This window comes from Trachypithecus francoisi, unplaced genomic scaffold (genome assembly GCF_009764315.1).
Source record: "Trachypithecus francoisi isolate TF-2019V2 unplaced genomic scaffold, Tfra_2.0 Contig01440, whole genome shotgun sequence".
NCBI lineage: Eukaryota > Metazoa > Chordata > Mammalia > Primates > Cercopithecidae > Trachypithecus > Trachypithecus francoisi.
Genome location: NW_022681431.1, coordinates 15031343 through 15054098, shown reverse-complemented (window position 1 = coordinate 15054098; position 22756 = coordinate 15031343). Strand labels below are relative to the sequence as shown.

At 49.7% G+C, this 22756-nt stretch overlaps 1 protein-coding gene across 6 annotated transcripts in view; it reads right to left on the bottom strand.

The window, feature by feature from the left end:
* Positions 1-1611: 1611 nt before the first annotated feature.
* Positions 1612-22756, bottom strand: part of PTK2B (protein tyrosine kinase 2 beta) — a 134761-nt gene continuing 113616 nt past the window's right edge. For 4 of the 6 annotated variants that reach the window (XM_033229309.1, XM_033229305.1, XM_033229299.1 and 1 more), the window contains exons 19-31: positions 22154-22254; positions 21886-21975; positions 20842-21046; positions 18184-18292; positions 16899-16964; positions 15243-15368; positions 10180-10326; positions 9997-10032; positions 9572-9596; positions 7925-7971; positions 6796-6933; positions 6478-6558; positions 1613-2707 (exon numbers count right to left, since the gene is read on the bottom strand). In XM_033229309.1, coding sequence (XP_033085200.1) covers positions 2492-2707; positions 6478-6558; positions 6796-6933; positions 7925-7971; positions 9572-9596; positions 9997-10032; positions 10180-10326; positions 15243-15368; positions 16899-16964; positions 18184-18292; positions 20842-21046; positions 21886-21975; positions 22154-22254 — 1387 coding nt within the window. In that variant the 3' untranslated portion in view covers positions 1613-2491. Of the gene's footprint in view, positions 2708-6477; positions 6559-6795; positions 6934-7924; positions 7972-9571; positions 9597-9996; positions 10033-10179; positions 10327-15242; positions 15369-16898; positions 16965-18183; positions 18293-20841; positions 21047-21885; positions 21976-22153; positions 22255-22756 lie in introns of all 6 variants that reach the window. The other 2 variants (XM_033229295.1, XM_033229311.1) reach the window with 2 other exon arrangements.

Below are 22756 nucleotides of genomic sequence, written 5' to 3'. Positions count from 1 at the left end.
CCTGCACCTGAGGTGGAGGTGCAGGGCAGATCTTCCCTACCGGGGAGGGACGGATTGTTGGATACAGGTGGCTGGGCTATTCTATCCATCTGGAAGCACATTTGAGCCTCCAGGCTTCTCCTTGACGTCATTCCTCTCCCTTCCTTGCTGCAAAATGGCTCTGCACCAGCCGGCCCCCAGGAGGTCTGGCAGAGCTGAGCCATGGCCTGCAGGGGCTCCATATGTCCGTACACGTGCAGCGGGCAAAAGAAAAGGACCACCCTGAGCTGCTCCTGACCCAACTCAAACTCATCTCGTTTGGCCTGTCCTCCCTCCATCCCTCCCTCCGCCCTCCTTCCTCCCCAGGAACCCTGTTCCCTGTGCCTGGCTCCATCAGGAGGAGGCCTCACTTGGGAGTTGAAGATCTTTGCCTTTAGTTCCTTTGATTCTGAACTTCTCAAGGGCAGGACCTCTGCCTGTTATTTTTCCCATCCCCAGCACCTAGTACAGCACCGGGTGAGTGGGTCAGCACTTAAGGCGTTTGTTCTGAGTGGCTGAGGGGAGCAAGCTGGATTGTTTGGGCCCCAGGACTGCTGTGTAGATGGCAAAGCTGTAGTCCCATCCCTTATCAGCTTGGCCCGTCTCTCCCAGAGCCCCAAGGTGTATTGACCTGCTCTGAACCCCTCAGAGGTGCCTGTGTGTGCACTTGGGAATGCACCACCCCAAAGCTTGAGGCTGCACCCGGGATCCCAGGCATAGCTGCTGCTCCTGGGATTGGGCACCAAACCTCTCCCCAGCTCTGTCCAGACCAGAGGGTGGGACCTTGGTAGCTAACAGATGTGGGCACTGGGTTCTTGGGACATTGTGGAGGCTCCAGGCAGGAAGTTGAGCAGGGCGAGCTTCCAGTTTCCTTTTGGTCCTAGGGGTCCCCTCCTTCCAAACCCCGAAATATCTCTCCCTGACACTCCCAAGGGAAACCAGCCTGCCTGTGACACCCTGGCCCACGCCCCGCCACGCCTCATTCCTCTCTCACTACCCCCTGCTCATGGCCCATCTGGTTTCTGTCTCCTCTCTACTCCTATGCATGCAGCCCCCAGCCTCCCCTCTCCTCCCGCTTGCTCTCCGGAGGCCTCAGAGCTCTCAGGTCCAGGCTCCCAGACCCACTCTCCTGAGACAGTGATGTTCACTCCTGTTATCCACATCTCCCATCCGTCTTGCATGTGAATAAAGAGATTAAATAAAGCTGCACCTACTGCTCACTCAATTGTGTGGCCCCCTCCTTGCCAGCCACACTTCAACATCGCCAGTGTTACCCAAGCCCCTCCAGAACCTGGGTGGTTTGGGGGCCCACTGGGAGAGAAATGATATGGCATTCCTCATGTGGCCATGGAGGGGACTGCTCTGGGTCCCTCCTGGAAAGTCGCCCCCTACTGTCCCTGCAAGGGCAAAGAGGCCAGCGCACACCCCTGACCCACTGCCGGGCATCACCGTTTGTCCCTCGTTGGCTGACGCCCAGCGCTGGACAGCCCTTGATCTCCGTCCAACATGAACACAATCGGTTTCTTCCAAGGCTTGGCTCACAGTCCCCATTCTCCCACAAAGGGCCGGTCAAACAAACAAAACAAACCGCAAAGCAAATGGGACAATTTTAATTCAACCACAAGTCAAATAGAAAGAAGTTAAAAGAATGTTTATGCAAACACGCGAGAAAATGAGCTGCAGATGAGAACGGGGGGTCGGGGGGAGAAAAAGGAGGAGTAAGAAAAGAGGGAAAAGAAGAAAGGGAAAGTAAAGGAAGAAAGAGAAAGAGGGGCAGGAAGAGAGTGGATTTGGCCCAAGGTCCTATCTTGGCCACATCTCTCTGCTTCTTCCCTCTGATGCTTGGTTGTTGACAACACAGCGTCCTGTGCCTGGACTCCCAATTAGGTTGTTCCTGGACTATGCCCCAGGTCCTCCCTCAGGAGGGCACATGCTGTCAGTCCAGACCAAACTCACATTAAATAAATTCCAATATACACTGTACAAGAATGCCAGGCCCATCCCTCATCTCACTGGCTGCCTGACCCCCAAAACAAAGCTTCTCCCCAGCTTCTCTGTGCATTAGGGGACATCTGAGGGCCGAAGAGGAAGGAAAAGGAATAGCTTGGTTCCCAAATCGGCCTGCCATGTCCATATATAAAGCTAGGGGCACCACGTGACACTCCCCCACCCCCGGGAGCCCCCTGCACCGACCAGGCTGGCGTAGGGAGGAGGGCCAGGCAGCAGCAGTGCCCCCTCTGAGCCATCTTTGTCACCCTCACCCTGTGTCCATAGCCCAGAGTCCCCTCTGTCCAGCTGCAGCCTGAGCAGTACAGCATGGGGTAGGGGTGGGGAGAGGGGGTCGTGCAAAGTGGCAAGGGAAGGTGACTCCCCTCGGCCTTCCCCCTGGAAGACCCACATGACCAACAGCAAGGCAGGGGAGGTACATGGCAGGCAGGGGCGGAAGATGCAGGCAGGTGGCCCCCACCCTCCGTCACTCTGCAGGCGGGTGGGCCAGATTGGCCAGAACCTTGGCCTGGTCCACAGCATCGAGCAGGTTCTTGGCATCCACGGCCAGGGTGTGTGAAGCCGTCAGCATCTGCCTCTTGCACTCCTCACTCAGGGAGGTCACGGCGTTCTGCTGCGCCAGACGCATCTTGTTGATGAGCTCTGCCAGGTCTTTGTTGAGCAGTTTCTGGGTGCCCTCGATCTGTAGGAAGATCACACAGGACAGGTTGAGGGGCTACAAAGTCTATGCCTGGAGGATAGGGAAGCCACAGAGGTGTCCACCTGCGCGCTGGCCAAGGCAATCAGAAGTTCCCTGGAAGCAAATGAGACCTAGGAGTGGGCTGAATGCAACACCTGGTGCAGGGTGGAGTCAGGTCTACAAGGACTGACATCTCAGACCCCAGCTGACCCTGTGTAGGCCCAGCCTGACCATCCCTTCATGGAAACATCCCCTCATGCTTTCTAAAATGTGAATCCGATCTTTTTTTTTTTTTCTTTCTTTCTTTCTGAGACTGAGCTTTGCTCCTGTCGCCCAGGCTGGAGTGCAGTGGTGCAACTTCAACTGACTGCACCGTCCGCCTCCTGCGTTCAAACAATTCTCCTGCCTCAGTCTCCCGAGTAGCTGGGATTACAGGCACTTGCCACTATGCCTGGCTAATTTTTGTATTTTTAGTAGAGATGGGATTTCACCATGTTGGCCAGGCTGGTCTCAAACTCCTGACCTCAGCTGATCCTCCCACCTCGACCTCCTATAGTGCTGAGATTATAGGCGTGAGCCACCGCTCAGCCGTCCACTGAAGCCTTGAACCTCTCAAAATCATCCATGAGGGTTGGAATCAAATTCTTCCAAATGGTTAATGATATTTTGACCTCTTCCCATGAATCACAAATGTTCCTAATATTATCTAGAATGGTAAATCTTTCCAAAATATTTTCAGTGAACTTTAGTCAGATCCATAAGAGAAATCACTATCTATGGCAGTCATGGCCTTAGAAATGCATTTCTTAAATAATAGAAGTTGAAAGTAGAAATTACTCCTTAATCCATGGGCTGCAGAACGGATGCAGTGAAAACATTAATTTCCTTCTATATCTCCATCTGAGCTCTTGAGTAGAGGCATTGTCAATGAGTAGTAATACTTGAAGATAATCTTTTTTTTTCTTTTTCCGAGCAGTAAACCTCAACAGTGGGCTTATGATATTCAGTAAAACATGCTGTAAACAGATGTGCGGTCATTGAGGGTTCATTGTTCCATTTATAGAGCATAAGAAAAGTAGATTTAGGTTAATTCTTAAGGGCCCTAAGGTTTTCAGAATGGCCAATGAGCGCTGGCTTCAATCGGCATTAGCCCCTAACAAGAGAGTCAGCCTGTCTTCTGAAGCTTTGAAGCCAGGCATTGACTTCTCCTCTAGCTATGAAAGTCCCAGATGGCATCTGCTTCCACTAGAAAGTCGTTCATCTACACTGAAAAAGCTGTGGTTTAGTGGAGCCATTTTCATCAATGATCTTAGCTAGATCTTCTGTAGAACTTGCCGCAGCTTCTCCATCAGCACTGGCTGCCTCACCTTGCACTTTTATGTTACAGAGGTGGCTTCTTTCCTTAAACCTCACGAACCAACCTCTGCTAGCTTCCAACTTTTCTTCTGCAACTCCCTGAACCTCTCTCAGCCTTCACAGAATTGAAGGCCTTGCTCTGGATTAGGCTTTGGTAAAAGGGAATGTTGTGGCTGGCTTGATCTTCCATCTAGACACTCCAACTTTCTCCATATCAGCAATAAGGCTGTTTCACTTTCTTATCATTCATGTGTTCGCTGGAGTAGCTAACTTTTCCTTTGCATTCACAACGTGGCTAACTGGGACAAGAGGCCTGTCTTTTGGCCTATCTTGGTTTTCAACATGCCTTCCTCATGCAGCTTAATCATTTCTAGTTTTGGATTTAAAGGGAGAGGTGGGCGACTCTTCCTTTTACTAGAACATGCAGAGACCACTGTAGGGTTATTAACTGGCCTAATTTCAATCTTGTTGTGTCCCAGGGAAAAGGGAGGCCCAAGGAGAGGATAGGGGAATGGATGGTCGGAGGAGGAGTCAGAACACACACAACATTTATTGATAAGTCTTATGTGGGCACAGTTTATGATGGCCCCTCGAAATGATTACAATACTAACATCGCTGATCACCGATCACCAATCACCAACCGTTTACAGTTACAATCATACTGAAAACGTTTGACATATTGTGAGAATTACCAAAATGTGACAGAGACACAAAGTGAGCACGTGCTGCTGGAAAAATGGCACCAATAGGCTTGCTCATTGTACGGTTGCCACAAATGTTCAGTTTGTGAAAAACGAGATATCTGGGAAGTGCAATGAAAGCAAAGTGCAATAACATGAGGTGTGCCTGTTCATAGCTGGTGCCCAAGAGGTATTTACAAATGAAGTAGATGAATGAATGAATGGGTTGGCATCCCAAGGGTAAGGAGCTCTTAACTGAGACGAGACAGCCCCACAGCCCCGCCTAGGGCTCCTGTATGGGTTGTCACTGCCCCTGAGAGGGAGGCCAGGAATTGGCCCAAACTCTCCTGCCTTCTCCTGCCTTGGGCAGCCACTGACAGTAGGGACAGTGGCGGGATGTGGTAGTCATCTGTGCCGCAGGGCTGGCCGCTGGGAGGCAGGGGATCAAAGGGCTCCAGATGGACAACCAACAAACGTCCCACGGCACTGTATTGTGTGCCTATGGCTTTGGCAACTAATTACCAGAAATTTAGTGGCGCAAAACAACACAGTTTTATTGTCTTATAGTTCTGAAGGGCAGAAGTCTGAAGTGGGTCCAACTGGGCTAAAGTCAAGGTGGCCACAGGGCTGGTTCTCCCTGGAGGCTCCAGAGGAGAACCTGTTCCTTGCCTTCTCCAGCTCCAAGAGGCTGCCGCCTTCCTTGGCCTGCGGCCTCCTTCATCCATCACATCTGTCACTCTGACCGTGTGTCTCCTGTCACACTCTGCCTCCCTCTTGTTTTATTTATTTATTATTTTGAGATAGGGTGTCACTGCTGCCCAGGCTGGAGTGCAGTGGTGTGACCATGGTTCACTACAGCCTCCACCTCCTAGGCTCAGTCTATCCTCCCACCTCAGCCTTCTGAGCAGCTGGGACAACAGGCACAGGCCACCACACCCAGCTAATTTTTGTATGGTTTTGCCATGATGACCGGGCTGGTCTCAAACTCCTGAGTTCAAGCAATTCACTTGCCTTGGCCTCCCCAAAGGTTGGCATTATAGATGTGAGTTGCCACACCCAGCCAGTGTTGTCACAGAGATCCCTAATCCCGGGATCTCTGTGACAACACTGGGCCCAGTCTGATAACTGAGCACAATCTCCCAATCTCAAGGTCCTTAACTTTATCACATTTGCAAAGTCTCTTTTGCCATGGAAGGTGGCATGTTTCCAGGTGCCAGGGCTTAGGATGTGGACATCTTTGGGGGCCTTTACTCTCCCTATTGCAGGTACCATCTCGTGGAACACCAAGACTCTTGTTTTGATTTTCAGTGATTGTTTCTCATTTAAATAAAAAAAATCAGATTAAATAATTAAAGAAAGCTTAAGTGCTGTTTCTATGACACATCCATGTTAATCTTAACACAGACGGCAAGGCAACCAGACAAATGATAATAGGAGGGGGGAAAGGAAGGTGTGTCCCCTTTAGCATAACCTCAGTAGAATTCACTGCCATCATCTGGAGACCTGAACTAGGAAATCCCCGCGAGCATCTGGCCAGGTCCCTGGGTGCCCTCTCAGCCCTCTGGTGGTAGCTGATGGGATGAGCTACACAGAACCCACCTGGTGGGGACTCAGTGGACAGACATGATGTTGCCCAGGCAGCCCTCGTGAGCCTCTCATGGAAGCATAAGCAGGAACAGGTGGGGGTGCAGGAGCAAAGCAACAGCCTATGGCACTGTCTGGGATGGGACACTCACCTCTGTCCGTGAAGACGACGGCAAGGAAGGCAGGAGATCATCCACGCTCCCGATGAGCTTCCGCAGGGTAAGCCCCACGTTCTGAGGAGAGAAAGGGGCAGGATGGCTGTCACTCCTGGCTTTTGGAGACAGCCAGGTTTCCCCTGGGGAGAGCTCTCCTGGGGTGGTGCTTGGATCCATGTGTGGCCTGGGACTCAATTCCCCTGGCCCAGCTGGCTCTAACAGGATCTGCTGGGCCAGCCAATAGGAAGTGCAGTCCCCCTTCCTTCAGGGCAGAGTTGAGCTGCCTCCATCTCCCCGACCCGGCCCTGCTCTCACCTTCACCACCACCACATAGCCCTCGGGGGGCAGCTGACAGAGCTCGTTCTTGAGCTCCAGCACAGCCCGCACCAGCTCCATGACATTGAGGTACACCAGGTCATCGGTCCGGTCCAGGTTAGCTGTGGGCTGGATGGACTGAGGGGAAGACACAGGTGGCCAGTGAGTGGAGGAGAGCCAGAGGCGTGGCACGATTCTCTCCTGGGCAGGCACTACTGCGGCCAACTCCACCACTAGCCCGATTTGAAAGGACTATTCTCTAGAACAATCATGCCCTGTCCCATGATGCATTGCCCCTGTCCACTTCTGGGGCAGTTTCCAGCCAGGAAGCCTTAACAAAATACTAGTGGTAGCCTCACAATAGACTAATAGAACCACCGCCTGGACATAGGGTGCAGGTAGGCTTTTTTTCTTTGAAGAGACAGGGTCTCACTCTGTTGCCCAGCCTGGAGTATAATGGCACAGTCATAGCTCACTGCTGCCTTGACCTCCTGGGCTCAAGCAATCCTCCTGCCTCAGTCTCCTGAGTAGCAGGCATGCCACTGAGTCCAGCTAATTTTTAAAAGAAATTTTTAGTAAAGACGGGTTCTTGCTATATTGCTCAGGCTGGTCTTGAATTCCTGGGCTCAAGCAATCCTCCTGCCATGGCCTCCCAGAGTGCTGGGATTACAGGTGTGAGCCACTGCACCTGGCCTGTGCAGAGAGTTTCAAAGTTCCTTGGGTGATTGTAATGGACAGCCAAGGCTGAGAATCACTGTTCCAGAGGAAAGAAAGCCAGCACCACCCCAGATGGATGTAAGAAAAATGGGTTCTGGAAACCAAGTGAGGACCCTCAGAAGAGGGAGGGAGCCCACACCCCTTTCCCTGAGGCTGGACCAGGGAGTTCTACTCCAAGTCCGGGAGGGGGATGAAGGGTGGGAGACTGGTTCTTCCTCTTGCTTTTTCATCAATTAGCTGTGTGGCCTTAGGCAAGGCACCCCACCCCACTCCCCCTGTCCCGGGCTTCATCTGTATAATGAGGACACTGCACTGGATTCTGAGAACTGTGAAGCTTTCATAGTCCATGGTCTTCAGTCTTGTGCAGCGCTCACTCTCATTTCTCATCAGTTTCAGTGGAGCCGACACATACCTGCGCGCCCAGCCTTGGGGGCTTCTGGGGGGGCCCTGTGAACTCCACTGCAACAAAAAGAACAGCAAGTGGGGGGCAGTTCTCAGCACTCCAACCCTTCCCTTCGTACCTGCTGTCATCAAATGAACCCCCTCCCCTCTACCACCAGGAGACCTCAGGGAAATTAACTCTGAATCCAGGAAGCGAGAAGCAGAAAGAACCTCCCGGTCTCTCTGGTTTCGCAGTAGTCAGGGACAGCACTGTTGTCCCTTTTATAGGAAGAAAAAGGCAAAGTCCCAGCAAGATGGGGGGGTTGCAGTGGTGCCCCAGCTCTGGCTTGGGGTTCCTGCCTGATGGACACAACGCCTGAGTGGGTAATCTGAAGGGAAGAAACCTCTCTCTGAAGCCAGCAGGTGTCTGTGGTGCCCCCGCCCTGGGGAGACAGCAGCTCATGGAGTAAATTTGTGTGGATTCTCTAATGGTTTTCCTGGAGTGTTTGGGGCTGAAGGAAGCAAAAGTGCAGCAGAAGCATGCTATTCACTCCCACTTTGAAGAGCAAAGACACACACAAGTCCACTCAGCACATTTTGTTCCTTTTGGTTTTTTTTTTTTTCAGATAGGGCTTGCTCTGTCACCGCGGCTGGAGCACAGTGGCGTGATCACAGCTCACCGTAGCCTCAACCTTCTAGGCTCAGGCAATCCTCCTGCCTCGGCGTCCTGAGCAGCTGGGCTTGCAGGCAGGCATCACCATGCCTAATATTCTTAATCTTTTGTAGAGATGAGGTCTTGCTATGTTGCCCAAGCCAGTCTCAAACTCCTGTGCTCAAGTGATCCTCCCACCTCAGCCTCCCAAAGTGCTGGGATTACAGGTGTGAGCCATCACACCTGGCCTTCTATTCTCACCTCTGCCACCAAAGAGCTCTGCGACCACCCCAGGCAGCTCACATGCCCAGGGCCTTAATTTTCATTTGTAAGATAAGACGGTGAGCTCAGAAGGGACCCTAAAGTCAGAAGACTTGGGTTCAAATCTGAGCTTTGCTAACTATTAGCTGTGTGACTTTGGACAAGTTACTTAACCACCCTGTACCTCAGAAGATAATAAATGGTCCCAAGCCCATGTCTGACTTGTGTCCAGTTCTGTGACTGCTGTCATCCTGCTCCTCCTCAGTGCCACCCCTCCAGGCCCTGGGCTTACTGCTGGCTCTTCCCTCCCTGCCTCAACAGGGTCTTCTGGAGAGAGCCTGAGGGCTCAGCTGCCCTTCCCACTTTCTCTCCTCTGTCCCTTAGGCCTACAGAAGATGAATCTGAACTGGGAGAGGCAGGTGGCACTGCTTAACTTTCCCCCAGGAGCCTTTGACAGAGCAGGAAATAAGGAAGAGAGAATTCCCAACTCCTCCAAACTAATGCAGGAGGGGGATGACTTGAGGAGGGGCCTGAGGATGTGGCCACTGAGAGAGAGATGGGCAGGGCACTGGGCAGGGAGAGGAATGGGGTGGAGGGAGTGGAGGGGAAGCTGGCCTGCCCCACACGCTTTGAATTAAATCATGGCTGATGCTGCAGGAAATGCAGACAGACTCTGCTGCTCCCTGCCCTGGGTGGTGGGCAAGGACGGTGGTTCTGAACAAGGTGCCAAGCAGAAACCCCCCGAAGAAGGGCGGAAACACTCACTGTAGCCGACCTCCTTCTCTGGCGTCTGGAGGAAGGAGGAAAGAGAACATGAACGTCACTCATGCGGCTCTGGAGACAACCCCCTCCCCCGTTACCCATTCCCCAGTCCCTCCACTGTGTGTTTAGAGATCACAGCCATGGGGTCGGGGTGCTTCTGGGAGCAGCTTGTGACCCAAAGCTACCATTCTGGGAGGCCGAGGGGCCCTGGGGAGGGCCATAGACAGCGTTAAGGGTGCAATCACAGGAGACTTCAGGAAAAGGGCCATGTAGGGGTTGGCAGAAAAAGAAAATACACCCTCCCAACACGGGAAGCCACTGAGGAGGAGCTGGGCAGGCCTGGAAGTAGGAGCAAGGGTGGGGTCCTATGGTGGATGAGGCCTTCCCAGGCCTTGGCATGAAGGAAGAGGCCTCTCCTGGCAACTCACCAACGGGGACTTATCATTCATATAAACCATGGGGTCCTGCAGAGGAAGAAACAAGAGCAAAGGACTTAGAATTCTGGAGCTGAAAGCACCAAGAATGCAGGGGACCCTTGCCCCAGCCACCTGGGGAGGTGGAAGAGGACACAGATGGGTGCAGGTCACCGACATTCTTCCCGGGGTGCTCACCAGGGACTTCTCCTCCTGCCTGAGCCACTGGTAGTCCTCCACCATCTGCTTCTGCTGCTTGTCCAGGATTTGTCGCATCTTGATCTTCTCGGCTTCCCACAGCTGCTGGGCCTCTTCTCGGCTGCTGGGTCGGATGAAGTCCTCCTCCTAGGAGGACGGCAGAGAGAAGGGAGAGGATGCAATGAGCCCTGCTCTCAGACTCAGGTAGGGACAGTCCTCTGAAGAACCTCATGGCAGCAGCAAGCCTTGGCCTGGCCAGCTGCTTTTTTCTCATAAGTTTGTTCTTAAACCCAGAGCTATATGTGCAGATGGTTACCGGGTATCAACCGGAAGCATGTGCCTGCGTTGCAATGTGATACCAAACGCAAGAACCCATATTGCTCAACGTGCACTGTATTCAAATGATTACATGATCCGCTCATGATATTTTATCAAGTGACTGCTCTACTATTAGCTCAGTATTTGTGATGGTTGCTGTCATTTAATAGATTTAAAAAAGAAAACTATTATCTCAGTGTTTGTGATGGTTGTTGTCATTTAATAGATTTAAAAAAGAAAACCTATTAAAGTCTATTAAAATCTACTAAAAGCATCCAAGGGGTTTCCAAGGGGCTGGCTTTGCTTAGTTGGAGAGCATCACACCCTTCTGATGCTATCTCCACCTAAGGACCAAGGTGGCAGGTCTGGAAGCTTTGAGAGACAGGGGTGCTGCCTCTAGCCTCACAGTGTGCAGTCCCACGTATGTCCATGAATGAGCAGAGCCTGAGAGAACAAGCAACAGCATGCACCCACCAATCATGCCTTCCTATTAAGACATACTCTTTATTAAGATAATAGCTTGGGTTATTTAACTAAATGTTAGGAGAAATGCATGAGCTAAGGGATAAAATAGGAACAAAATTTCATGAAATACAGCACTACAGAGATAAGATAAATGCAATCATAGCTTGAGTTATTTAACCAATGGTTAGAAGAAATACATGAACTAATAGATAAAATGAAAAACAAAATTCAAAGAAATATAGTTTGATAGAGATAAGATAAATGTTTCCTCTCCCTAGATCTAGTAATCTAACTCTTGCCTTAACTTACTGCTAGGGCTTTGGAACTATTCATAGTTTTAGCTGCTAGTTCCTAAACAGAAAGTATTGCATGTCTTCCTATTTTCCTTCAATCTTCCCCCATGGTTCATTTGTATAAATATCTGCTCAGTGCCTCTAAACTATTTTTCTCCTGTTGTGCAGCACATGGTGACCCTGGCCTCCTGGACAGATGGAGGAGGAATATTATTGGCATCCTCTTCATTGCACAAAGCCTAGGAGTTGCCTTTGCTAGGGCAGGATTTTTCTGTGACATCTAAGCTGGCAGGTCCCTCAGTTCCTTGCCTTTGAAGTGGCCATTTGCATACAAGTCACTTGCAGAAGGTGCTAACAATTATCTCTATCTACTTTTAGCAAGCAATAATCCCTACCAAGCCTCTTAAAAGACTTTCCTCACTAAGCCCTACAAAACACACTTGAATATTACAATATGGTTTAAAAGTGGTTATATTGGGATGTTTTACTTAGTGCACACTGAGCTTCAATTACTAACCTCAATTTCTAATCACACGTTTCCCCACAAGTTAGGTTCCTTGCTGAAATATTCTTTATTCATTAATCTATTCAACAATTATTTATTAAGCAACTACTATGTGGCAGGGCTGGGTGCTGGGAGGACAGTGACTTTAAACTATACAATGTTCTTGTTCTCATGAGGTTAAGTAAATACTAGTTAGACCAGGGCTCCTCAGCCTGAGCACTGTTGACATTTGGGACCAGACAAGTCTTTATTTCCAGGGCAATTTCCTGTACATTGTAGGATGCTGAGCAGCATCTCTGGTCTCCCCACAATATATGCCTATAGCACCTCCCCAGTTGTAACAAAAATGCCTCCAGACATTGTCAAATGTCCTCTGAGAGGGAAAACAACTTAGCTGAGAACCACTGAGCTAGACTTTATTTTAGGAAAACAGATTCCAGCATGTAAGAGTATTTTATAATCATGGAATTGATAAAAATGAAATAGGTTTTGTTTATCAGAGGTTGATACTCCAAAATGAGGACATTTGAAGGCCATAAAAATCCCCAGTTAAATGTCAACACCCGCAGACACAATGGCATGGCTGCCCCAGGCTGTTGACAAATAGTGACAAACAGGAACTCAGTGTCAAAAGTTCTAAATACAGAACTAGGGGTTTCTGGATGTGAGAAAAATGTATGAGTTAAGGAAGAGTATGGTACCAGTACTCTTCACATCAGTATGGTACTTAATATACTGGTTAAGTACCAGTGGGATGAGTTACTAGAATCAAGAAAATTCTACAAGTATTTATAAGTATTTGTAAGTTTACAAGTGTTGAGAGAAGATTCCACCACTAAAATGCCTAGCATGCCCCAGGCCTGATCATACCATATATTTTAACAAACACAGATTAGGAGACATCCTGATGCCTTCCAATTTCACAATAAAACTCAAGGAGAAAAATGAACACTTAAAAAATGGAATATCTTTGAGGTTGGTTTTGCTGAAATGCATCTCCAATATTCTTATTAGATAATGGATACTTACATTGCTAATTCCATTCTATTCTTAAAAGGAATTGGGTACTCATGGTGTTTTAAAATGACTCTTGTAAGTTGTGACACCTTCCATAATTTGGCTATGACCCATCTGTTGGCCTTATTTCAACATCCACAAGTACCCTTCCTGTTGTAGTCCAATAGTTCTTGCACTTGTCCTGTGGTTTCCCACCTCTCAGTCTTGGCTCCTACTGAAGCCTCTGCCTCTTCTATTTCCTGAATCTCAGTTTCTTCCTGTCCACATCTTTCCCATCTTTCAAGGCCCAGTTTTTAAATAGAAGCTGGAAAGGGTTATCCTCCTTTCTGAACTCCCACTTTGTGATACCCACGACCTTCTGGCTTGCATCACAGGTAAATGTGTACCTGGCCTGATCCTTCTGGTTGACTGTAAGCGCTTTGAAAGCAGAGCCTCCCTCCTTCAGCACCGAGGACAGCGTCCACCAGTCACAGCAAGCCGTACCGTTTATTGAACTGTATTATTTTTATTTTATTTTATTTATTTTTTTTAGACATAGTTTTGCTCTGTTGCCCAGGCTGGAGTGCAGTGGTGTGATCTCAGCTTACTGCAACCTCTGCCTCCCGGGTTCAAGTGTTCTCCTGCCTCAGCCTCCCGAGTAGCTAGGATTACAGGTGCACACTACCACACCTGTCTAATTTTTTATATTTTTAGTAGAGACAGTGTTTCACCATGATGGCCAGACTGGTATCAAACTCCCGACATCAAGTGATCCACCCGCCTTGGCCTCCCAAATGCTGGGATTACAGGCATGAGCCACCGTGCCCAGCCTTGAATTATTTTTAAAGCTCAATTGTGAGGTCTTCAAGAGAGAGACTGCTGCCATCCCAATGCTGGTATGGCATCCCATAGACTCCCTGATGAGTCAGGCTATAGAGCCACTCAGTAGAAAAGTTGTTTTTCTGGGAAAACCACCTCTGAATTTTTGTTAAATGCTTCCAAATGCTTTGTGAGGAGCCTATTATACCTTCTCAGCATTCTACCTGGAAGAGACTTTCTCAGTGTTTCTGATCTGTGTCATAAAATGGAGTTTATATTTTTAACTTTTTTGGGTTTGTTTATTTAAAGACATGCTCATTATGTTCTTTTAGGCAGATTTTCCTTATGGCAATTACTTCTAAAGCCCTGACACAAAAGGTCTTTTTTCCTACTACACAATCTCTTTATGGAACCGAACAAGGTGCTTGTGGAGAAGCAGGAATTGGACAAAGGCAATGCTACCCCTCAAATGTGCAAATAGCTTCATTCTAAAATAACACAATTTAAAGCAAAACTTACTAAAACAATCAATTATGAATACAGAGTCAAAGGCAGGAGGGTGGAGGAACTGAACATGGCCTAAATTATAGCACATGCTTAAAAATGTAGTTTTATTATTGTTAGGCACATGCAAAGACAGAAATTGGTTAAATTAAGATAAAAGAGAAACACGAAGTAGGTCAGAGGAAAATTTATTTCACAAAAAATCATAGTGCCTGGAATTCTAAGTTATCATGCTCATTTCAAAATTCTACTAAATTAAGCATAATGGCATGAAAGTAATATCAGCATACTTGCCTATATCTTCCAAATATATTATGATAAACGTCTAATTTTTTTCAAAAAAAGTTTAGTCATGTTCAGTGAGCCTGAAATATTATGCATGTATGCAGAGTTAGAGCTAAAATAAGTGTTTTAGTTGGTTTAGTAACATAGATCAAGTGTTCATGGCAACTGACCACCAGGGGCCATTTGTATGGAAGAAGGTGGTTGGAGACCAGTGGGCATCTGGTTATAAGCAAAAGTGTCTTTTTCACATAAGACTTGACAATCAGAAGCCAGCCATGAAGCACTCGGGGCTTCACCAGCAGTTAACAACACCCAGTGACAAAGAGCTAACAAGAGAGGTGGCTTAGGCCCCTGCTCTAGCCAGTTAATGAGCCTGTATTCCCACTAGCTCTAAACTCCTTCTCACCCAGCAGCAAACTGAACAAAAGCAGAAGGGGGAGCAGCCACAAGGAAGCCTTTCCTTTGACTGAAGAGGGATTTCACACCCAAAGCCATCAGGTAGGAAGGATCCTTTACTCTCAAGCACCACTAAGCTGTGCTGTGCCCTGCCTAGGAGCCTCCATGCTGCCACAGATCTTCCTACCCCTGGGGATCAGGAGAGGGAGAGATTTGTATATCTCTAGCCATAGCACCAGCATGGCCAAGGGCAGGTTAGGTCCAGCTGGTGTCCTCCAGAGCAGGACCTAGTGTGGCCGCCAGCCTCTGATGTGTTTGCAAAAGGAAGGAAGTCAGAGAGTTCCCGCTTGGTGGCCTGACTGGTGCAGGGGAGCAGGGAGGGCCCTCCTGAGCTGAGGACGTGGGGTTTCCAGTGTCCCCGGCCACCTCCCTCCAGCAGCTTCTTCAGTCCGGGCAGGGACCAGCATGCAGAGCCCTCTTACCCGCATGCTGTGGCGTTTGAAGACATTGTGCCGGTGGAGAGGTGGGGTGTGCAGTGAGTTAACGGGAGATGGATACTCCATAGGGCTGGTGAGCGTAGGAGAGCTGGCACACAGACCCTCAGGGACCTATTCAGGAAAAGCAAAGAAGCACAAGGCAAGGGACAAAGCAAGAAGGTGGACAATTAGCTGCCACAAACATGAGCACAAAGAAACCACGCATGAGCACCATGGGGGATAGGGCTTGCTCTCCAGGAGTTAATAAAGAACACGACGTGAGCCTTCCATTGCTCCGAGAGAGATGGTGGAGCAGCGTGGCCTCTCATTCATCCAACATTCCCCTATGATGCTCTGCACACAGTGGGGTCCACGCTGGTTACTGACCCACTGAGACCAGGGTTCCTCCCTCAGGTCTCTTTAGAAAACAGTTATGTTTCTGTTGCATGACAAACTGACTGATGTGGTTAACACAACGATTTATAGAGATATGTATGAATTAGTTTTTAAAAATTCAGACAGGCTCTTGCTCTGTTGCCCAGGCTGGGATGCAGTGGTATGATCATAGCTCACTGCAGCCTTAAACTCTTGGCCTCAAGCGATCCTCCTGCCTCAACCTCCCACATAGCTGGGACTACAGATGCATGCCACCATGGCTGCCTTGAATCTTTTTAAAATTAAAAAATAATTATATCACAATTTTATTATTCTTTGCTTTTAGAGGTGGGGTCTCACTACATTGCCCAGGCTGGTCCCAAACTCCTGAGCTCAATCAATCCTCCCATCTCACCCTCCTTAGTAGCCAGGACTACAGGTGTGTGCCACCCCACCTAACTCCCTGTTTTAAATATCACATATGGGTGTATTTCTTTTTTTTTTTTTTTTCAGAACAGTTTCCATCTTCTGAATCAAGCTTTCTCTTCACATGAAGAGGATGTATCTGTTAGTCCTTAGATGGTCTTGTTTTGGCACTCAGGCATTTCCTTGAGAACAAATATAGGACCACGGGACACCACCTTTCTATAAAGGGCACCAACTAAATGGACATTATTTCTAGTGGTTGAGGGGACCAATTTTTGAGCAGTGACTCTGAGCTGGGGGATGCAAGAGAAGAAATAAGAGGAGACTGGACTCCCTCTCTCCTAGAGGCAAGAGAGACACAGAACAGAGATGCTCAGGGTTAGGGACCCACAGCCTGGGAAAGAGTCATGGTTGGGGATAACGGAGCTGGGAGAAAGCGCAGGTAAAACCCTGCTGTCTCTTCAGTGGCCACCCAGGTTCTGGATGGGGCCTCTTTGGGGAGCCCCATGGAGCCACTCCATTTGCTGTGGAATATTCCCTGGGATTCCTTTTGGGAAGGAGGCCAGGGAGGCCTTATATGTGGGGAGAGAGCAGCAGGCAGGCACACAAAGCAGCAGACGCTGTAGACAGAGGGATGGGACTTAAGGCAGGTCTCAGCTGAGCACAGCCTGGGAGACCAGTATCTTAATTCTTGTGATCTGAGTCTGCATTCTGTTCTGGATGCCAAAGAAGAGTCAACCTAGGCCATCTCCATCACCCAAGTGAGTGACTGCTGCTCCTCTAAGGCACAAGAATGGAGTTTCAGGAAGGACCTGGATGAGAGGCAGACCTGAAGTTTCCCTTATCTGGTTCTATCTTTACCTGGAACTGCAGCTTCGGAGCCAGGAGGTTGGTTTGCGGAGGGGGTCTGTACTTAGGTCGGCTGGGCTGGAGAGAGAACACAGATGGGTCAGTCTCTGTGCCTCTCCTTGAGTGAACACAGCTCACCAAGGGGAACATCAAGTCAAAGACACCTCAGACTTGTTCTGAAGGAAGGAAAGTTGAGGGACAAAGCTGTCATGAAACTCCTTTTGCATCCATTTATTGAGCACTGATTATCTACTGAGTGGTGGAAGGTACAAAGAAGCCGCCTCGCTGCCCTCCTGGGGCTATGGCTAATTGGAGGGTTAATTGTTGCCCTCCTATATGGGGGGGCACCCGCCAAGTCAGAGCTCCAGAGCCACAGGCATGCAGAGGTAGGAGCTCACCAGGGGCTTGGGCACTCACAGAAGCCGCATGGAGGAGATGAACACTGAGCCAGGCCCGAGGGGAGGGGTGGGACACGCCAGTTAAGAGGAACAAGTGAGAAAAGGTCTTAGATGGGATCAGACATTGTTATGGACTGAATATTTGTCCTCCTTTTCAATCTGCATGTTGAAGCCTGAACCCCCAATGTGATAGCATTAAGGAAGTGCAGGTTTTGGGAGGTAATTAGGGTTCAATGAGATTATGAGGATGGAGCCCATGATGGGATTAGTGCCCTCATTAGAAGAGAAAGAAAGATGACTCTGTGTCTGCCAGGGGAAAACACAGTGAGAAGGTGGTTGTCTGTAAGCCAGGCAGAGAGCCCTCACAAGAAACCAACGCCTTGATCTTGGACTTCCCAGCCTCCAGAACTGTGAGAGATAAACATCTGTTGTTTAAGCCATTTGGTCTGTGGTCTTTTGTTGCAGCAGCTCCAGCTGACTAGGACAGGCATGGCCTCTCAGACCTACCCACCTAATGGCAGCAGGGCCCTGGTTCCTGAGCTCAGGGTGGCCATGGCGGGTATAGATGTAGGGACTGGACCTAAAAGACCCAGGATACTTCCCATCCATGTGTCCTCATGGGGATCTCATTTGTTCCTAAGAAAACACCTAGAAGAGAAGCCCAGTCTCTCAGGGAACACTTTTGAGGAATGATTCTTGACCCACAAGGTGGCTGCTATCTCTAAGTCCACCTGCCAGAGTACTGATGTGACACACTGACAGTGATGGTGGATGCTGGGTGAAGGACTGAGAGAGGGCTGTAGGGGGCATCCTGCCTGTGCAGGAAGTGGGGCAAGGATCAGACAGGGACCTGGCTCTGCTTTAACTCACAGGACCTATGAGGCCACGGCTTGGCTTACCTTGGGTGGGGGTTCCTGGAAGGCTGTGGGCTCCAAGATTTTGGGGGTTCGGTAGCGAGCATTCCTCTCTTGCTCCATGGCAATGTCCTTCTCCATCTGATAAATGTCACTGCAGTGAGTCAGGTCAGATAAGGAGAGAAACAAGGTCAAAGTGAGATGCTCCTTGGGGCTCCTCTTTGTACTCCGTGGAAGCCCAGAGAGGCCTGGGCAAGGCTGCTAGGTCCCATTTCCGTTTCCATCTCCACTGCGGAATGGCCTGGGGAGAGCCCCCGAGACAGGCTTGGATATGGGCCCTGAGGCCACGCTGAAGTTGGGAGGATCACAGGAATGGATCCAAAGTGGGAAAGCATCCTTGTTGAACCAGTCCCAGCCCAAACATGCAGTAGGAGCCTGACTGCAGCCCTACTCCCCAGGCCTTTTGCCCTCCTGGGCTTGTGATTGGCACCAAATTATTATGTAGATTTCCAAAGTCCCAGCCAACTTCATGGCCCTGGCCTAGAATCCACATCTCCTATTTCTCATGAAACATCCCCCAACGCATCCCTGGTGTATGCTAATGAGGCATGTCGGTTCACTCCCAGGCTAGTCATGTGCACGCCTCTCACCTTTCTTACCCAATCCAGTGCTCCTAACCTGGAATCACAGACCCCAGAGGACTCTGGAATTATTACTGCCCATGAATCCACATGTTCATATGGGTAGCAAGTATTATATACTATTGAATATGTGACACTTAATACTATATTTTCAAGTGTGTATGTATTTTAAAATGCATTATATAGCCCACTACATTTTGTTCAGCAAAAGATTTTAAAAATATAATTATTGTTACACAGAGACACTCAAAATTTGAATTAGAAGGGCCTTTCCTCCCTGGGAACGATTAGCAAACACTGATGAAATCCCTTCTGAACACTAAGGAGGAAGTGTCAGGTGGTGGCCTGAAGAAGCAACCTGTGGTCTTCTGAGTCCTTCGGTGTTTTCCAGATCACACCAGAAATCAGCTCCTACCTCCACTTGTGGCGGGGACCTGGCCGGTGCCTCTGATGGGAACATCTCTCAGCCCAGATCATAGGAACACCTCTCAGCTCAGGAGATGACGGGAACATCTCTCAGCCCAGGGGATGATGGGAACACCTCTCAGCCCAGGGGATGATGGGAACACCTCTCAGCCCAGGGGATGATGGGAACACCTCTCAGCCCAGGGGATGATGGGAACACCTCTCAGCCCAGGAGAGGCGCCTGCACAGCTCCCCATGGCTCTCAAGGCCTCAGAGTGAATCAGAACCCCCAGCTCCATCCCCCTAGGGCTTTTACTCTCCCAAATTATATCTTTCAAATACTTTTATCCTGCAGCCCTTTGGCTTCTCAAACCTCCCATACAAGGGACGAACAGAGGAGTCTAGAATTAACTGGGAGGCTCACTGAAGGGATAGACAGGAACAGAGAGGCCTTTAAAGCCAGAGGTTTTGCAGATGACGTTGAAGGCCCTGCCCTACAGAAAACATGCAGGGTCACCCCTAGTGCCCCTGGCCTGGGCATTGCTGGCATCCCCTGGGGTGCCTCCCCACCAAGCAGTTTTCAGGGACTGTTTTCTTGCCCTAAAATCGAACAAGGCAACATGTTGACTACAGTATTTAAAAATCACAATATCTCAAGTCAATTAAGTTCCAGACTCTCTAAAGTAGGGTTCAGCCAATAAGAGCCCAGAGGGCAAATCTGGCCTCTCATCTATTTTTGTATGGCCCCAAATGAAAAATGATTTTCACATTGTTTCAACGACTGAAAAAAACTAAAAGACAAAAAATATTTTATGACACATGAAAATTATTTGAAATTCAAATTTCACATCCGAAATGACATTTCACTGGAGCCCAGCTACACTCATTCACTGATGTATTGTCTATGGCTGTTTTTGAGCTAAGAGAGTTAGCAGTTCTGGCAGAGACTTGCATAAACTGCAAAGCCCCAAATATTTACTATTTGGCCCTTTATAGAAAATGCTTACTGACTCCTTCCCCAGAGGAAGCCAAAAGAAGTCAGATCTCCCGCAGGAGGGCTAATGGCAGGTTTGCCACCAAGAAAACTGGAGGACCCTGAACCTCCGAAACAGATGACCTTCTTCCCCAGTGACCTCCCCAGGCCTAGGGAATCATGGCTCCTAGGCACCGACGGGCCCTCAGGTCCCTTATCCCCCATTCAGAAGGGAGAGGTGGCCCCTGGGTCATAGTCTTGAATAACAGGTCAAAGATCACTCCCTTCCTTGCTATCTGGGAGGAAAGATCAAAGTCGAGAGACGAGGCGAGAGGAAAGCAGGTGGGATGCCTTAATACCACAAAGAGCACAGTCACTTCAATGAGAGTCTGGCTCAGGCTTCTAAGTCTAACCTAGAAAATATTTTCAAAGCACATCCTATGAACAAGGCTCTGTGCTCTGTGCTGACAAATGCCCAGATAAGCCAGGCTTCCCCAGGGCCACCTTATCTCTAAGCTCATATCTGACAGTGAACCTGGCTTCAGCCTCCCGTCCTTGACCCTGGCCTGTCTCATTTAGGGAGATGTGGTACAAATGTCTCTGTGTGCTGGTCTTGCTCCCTGGTGCAGCGGGGTGGGCCCCCAGCCCACAGCCCACAGCCCACAGCCCACACTCCACGCTTACCTGAGGCTGCACACTAGCTCGGTGAAGCGGGGCCGGTCACTGGGGTCGTAGTCCCAGCAGCGGGTCATGAGGGTATAAAGGATTGGTGGACAGAGGTCGGGCTTGGGCAGCCGGTCCCCTTTCTCCAGCACCCCGATGACATCCTTGTTCTCCAGCCAGAAGAAGGGCTGTTTCCCAAAGCTCAGGATCTCCCACATGCACACGGCTGGGGTGGAAGGGAGCGTCAGACCCCGGGTGGGGAGACCAGTCTCTCCCACCCAGGAGCACTGTCACCATTAGTGCTCGGTCTTGACCAGAAGCAGCTCCTGTGGTCCTTCCTCCCCCTCCAGCACCCTGGGGTCCTGCCCACCATGGTGGTCCACCCGAGGGACAAGTGACCTACATCTGCAGTAAGCGACCTAAGACTTTGCTCCCTAGGCCCCTGTCAGGGTACTGCAGGATCAACAGGTGGCAGTCATGGCATGTCATTGGGACCACAAGTGTCTTCTCTCAGGAGAGAGGGGAGCCACTTCTTAGTAAAGCTGGAATTGGAAGCCAAGCACCAATGCTTGGTTCCTGTGTGATTGTGGGCAGCCTCCTGACTCATCTGAACCTCAGTTTTCTTAACCGGAAAATGAGAGTAATAATAATATTCTATGGGGTTGACTGCAGGAGAACTAAGTGAGATGGTCTGCGGGAGGTGTTCCCTAAGGAGCTGTCTCTCTGCACCTGCCTTTGCTCTCTCCCCTTCCTGCACCTCTCTCAGAACAAGTCACAGAGTTTCATCTTAGTTTCTGGGGCTGGTAGGTGGAGCACACACATCACAAGAACCTCTTCCAGGAAGATGAGCCTGCCATAGCCCAGGCCAGTCCTTAGCCTGGGTCACCCCCCTATCTACCCCTACTGGCCTCCCCTCACTCTGAGACTTCTCAGGGGCCACAGCAAAATTGAACCCTGGGAACGGGAGGTGGAGGTCAGACCCCTGCTCCCTGCACCCACCCCCTTAGCTTGGTTCAGAGGTGAGAATCTGAACTCTTTTTCATACCCTCCCAAATCAGCACTCACCAAACATCCAGACATCACTGGCTGTCGTGAAGCGTCGGAAGTTAATGGACTCTGGGGACATCCATTTGATGGGGAGACGAGTCACAGAGGCTTTGGGTGGGCAAAGAGGTTAATTTTTAGGGAAGAAAGATCAGAATTATCCAGAAATACATCCTACTTTCTGAAGATTGTTAGGCTGGGCTGTCCAACTGTAGACTTCCTTCTTCTAGAATTTTTGGCTTCAGCGACCCCTCCAAGGCCAAAGCAGAGGCTGGGAAGTCCTCCTCACCTTTGTAATAGTCCTCATCCTCAATGTACCGGGAAAGACCAAAGTCCCCCAGCTTCACACACTCAGGGGAGGCCACCAGGATGTTCCGGACAGCAATGTCCCTGGAAAAAGGGCATCAAAACCAGGATGAGGCACTGCCCACCCCCATGGGAGCAGGAACACTCAGAGAGATGGACAGACAGATTGAAAAAGAGACCAAGAGTGTAAGCCAGGGACTCGGCCTCCAGAGCAGAACTGAGCAGATTCTGTGGGTCACTGTCTCCCCCGAGTGGTCTTGCTATAGCACAGCTCAGGTAGGAGCCCAGCTGGCCCCTCTGCACCCCAATATGCACAGGTACTTTGCCATCTCCTTCCCTCTTGCTGTCGGGCTCTGTCTCCCATCACCCCTTCATGCATCTCCAGCTCGAAGCCTGGCTCAGATTCCTGGCATCTGCTATACTCCACTTCTGTGCTGTTGCCTACACTGTCCCCCATGCCAGGGAGGCTGTCACCTGGTGATTCTTTAAGGATAAACTCCAACCACTTCCCTGAACACAGGTATTCTCTCTCATCTGTGTTTCCACAGTACGGGTTAGGCCTTTGGTATAGCGGGAGTGGCAGCGG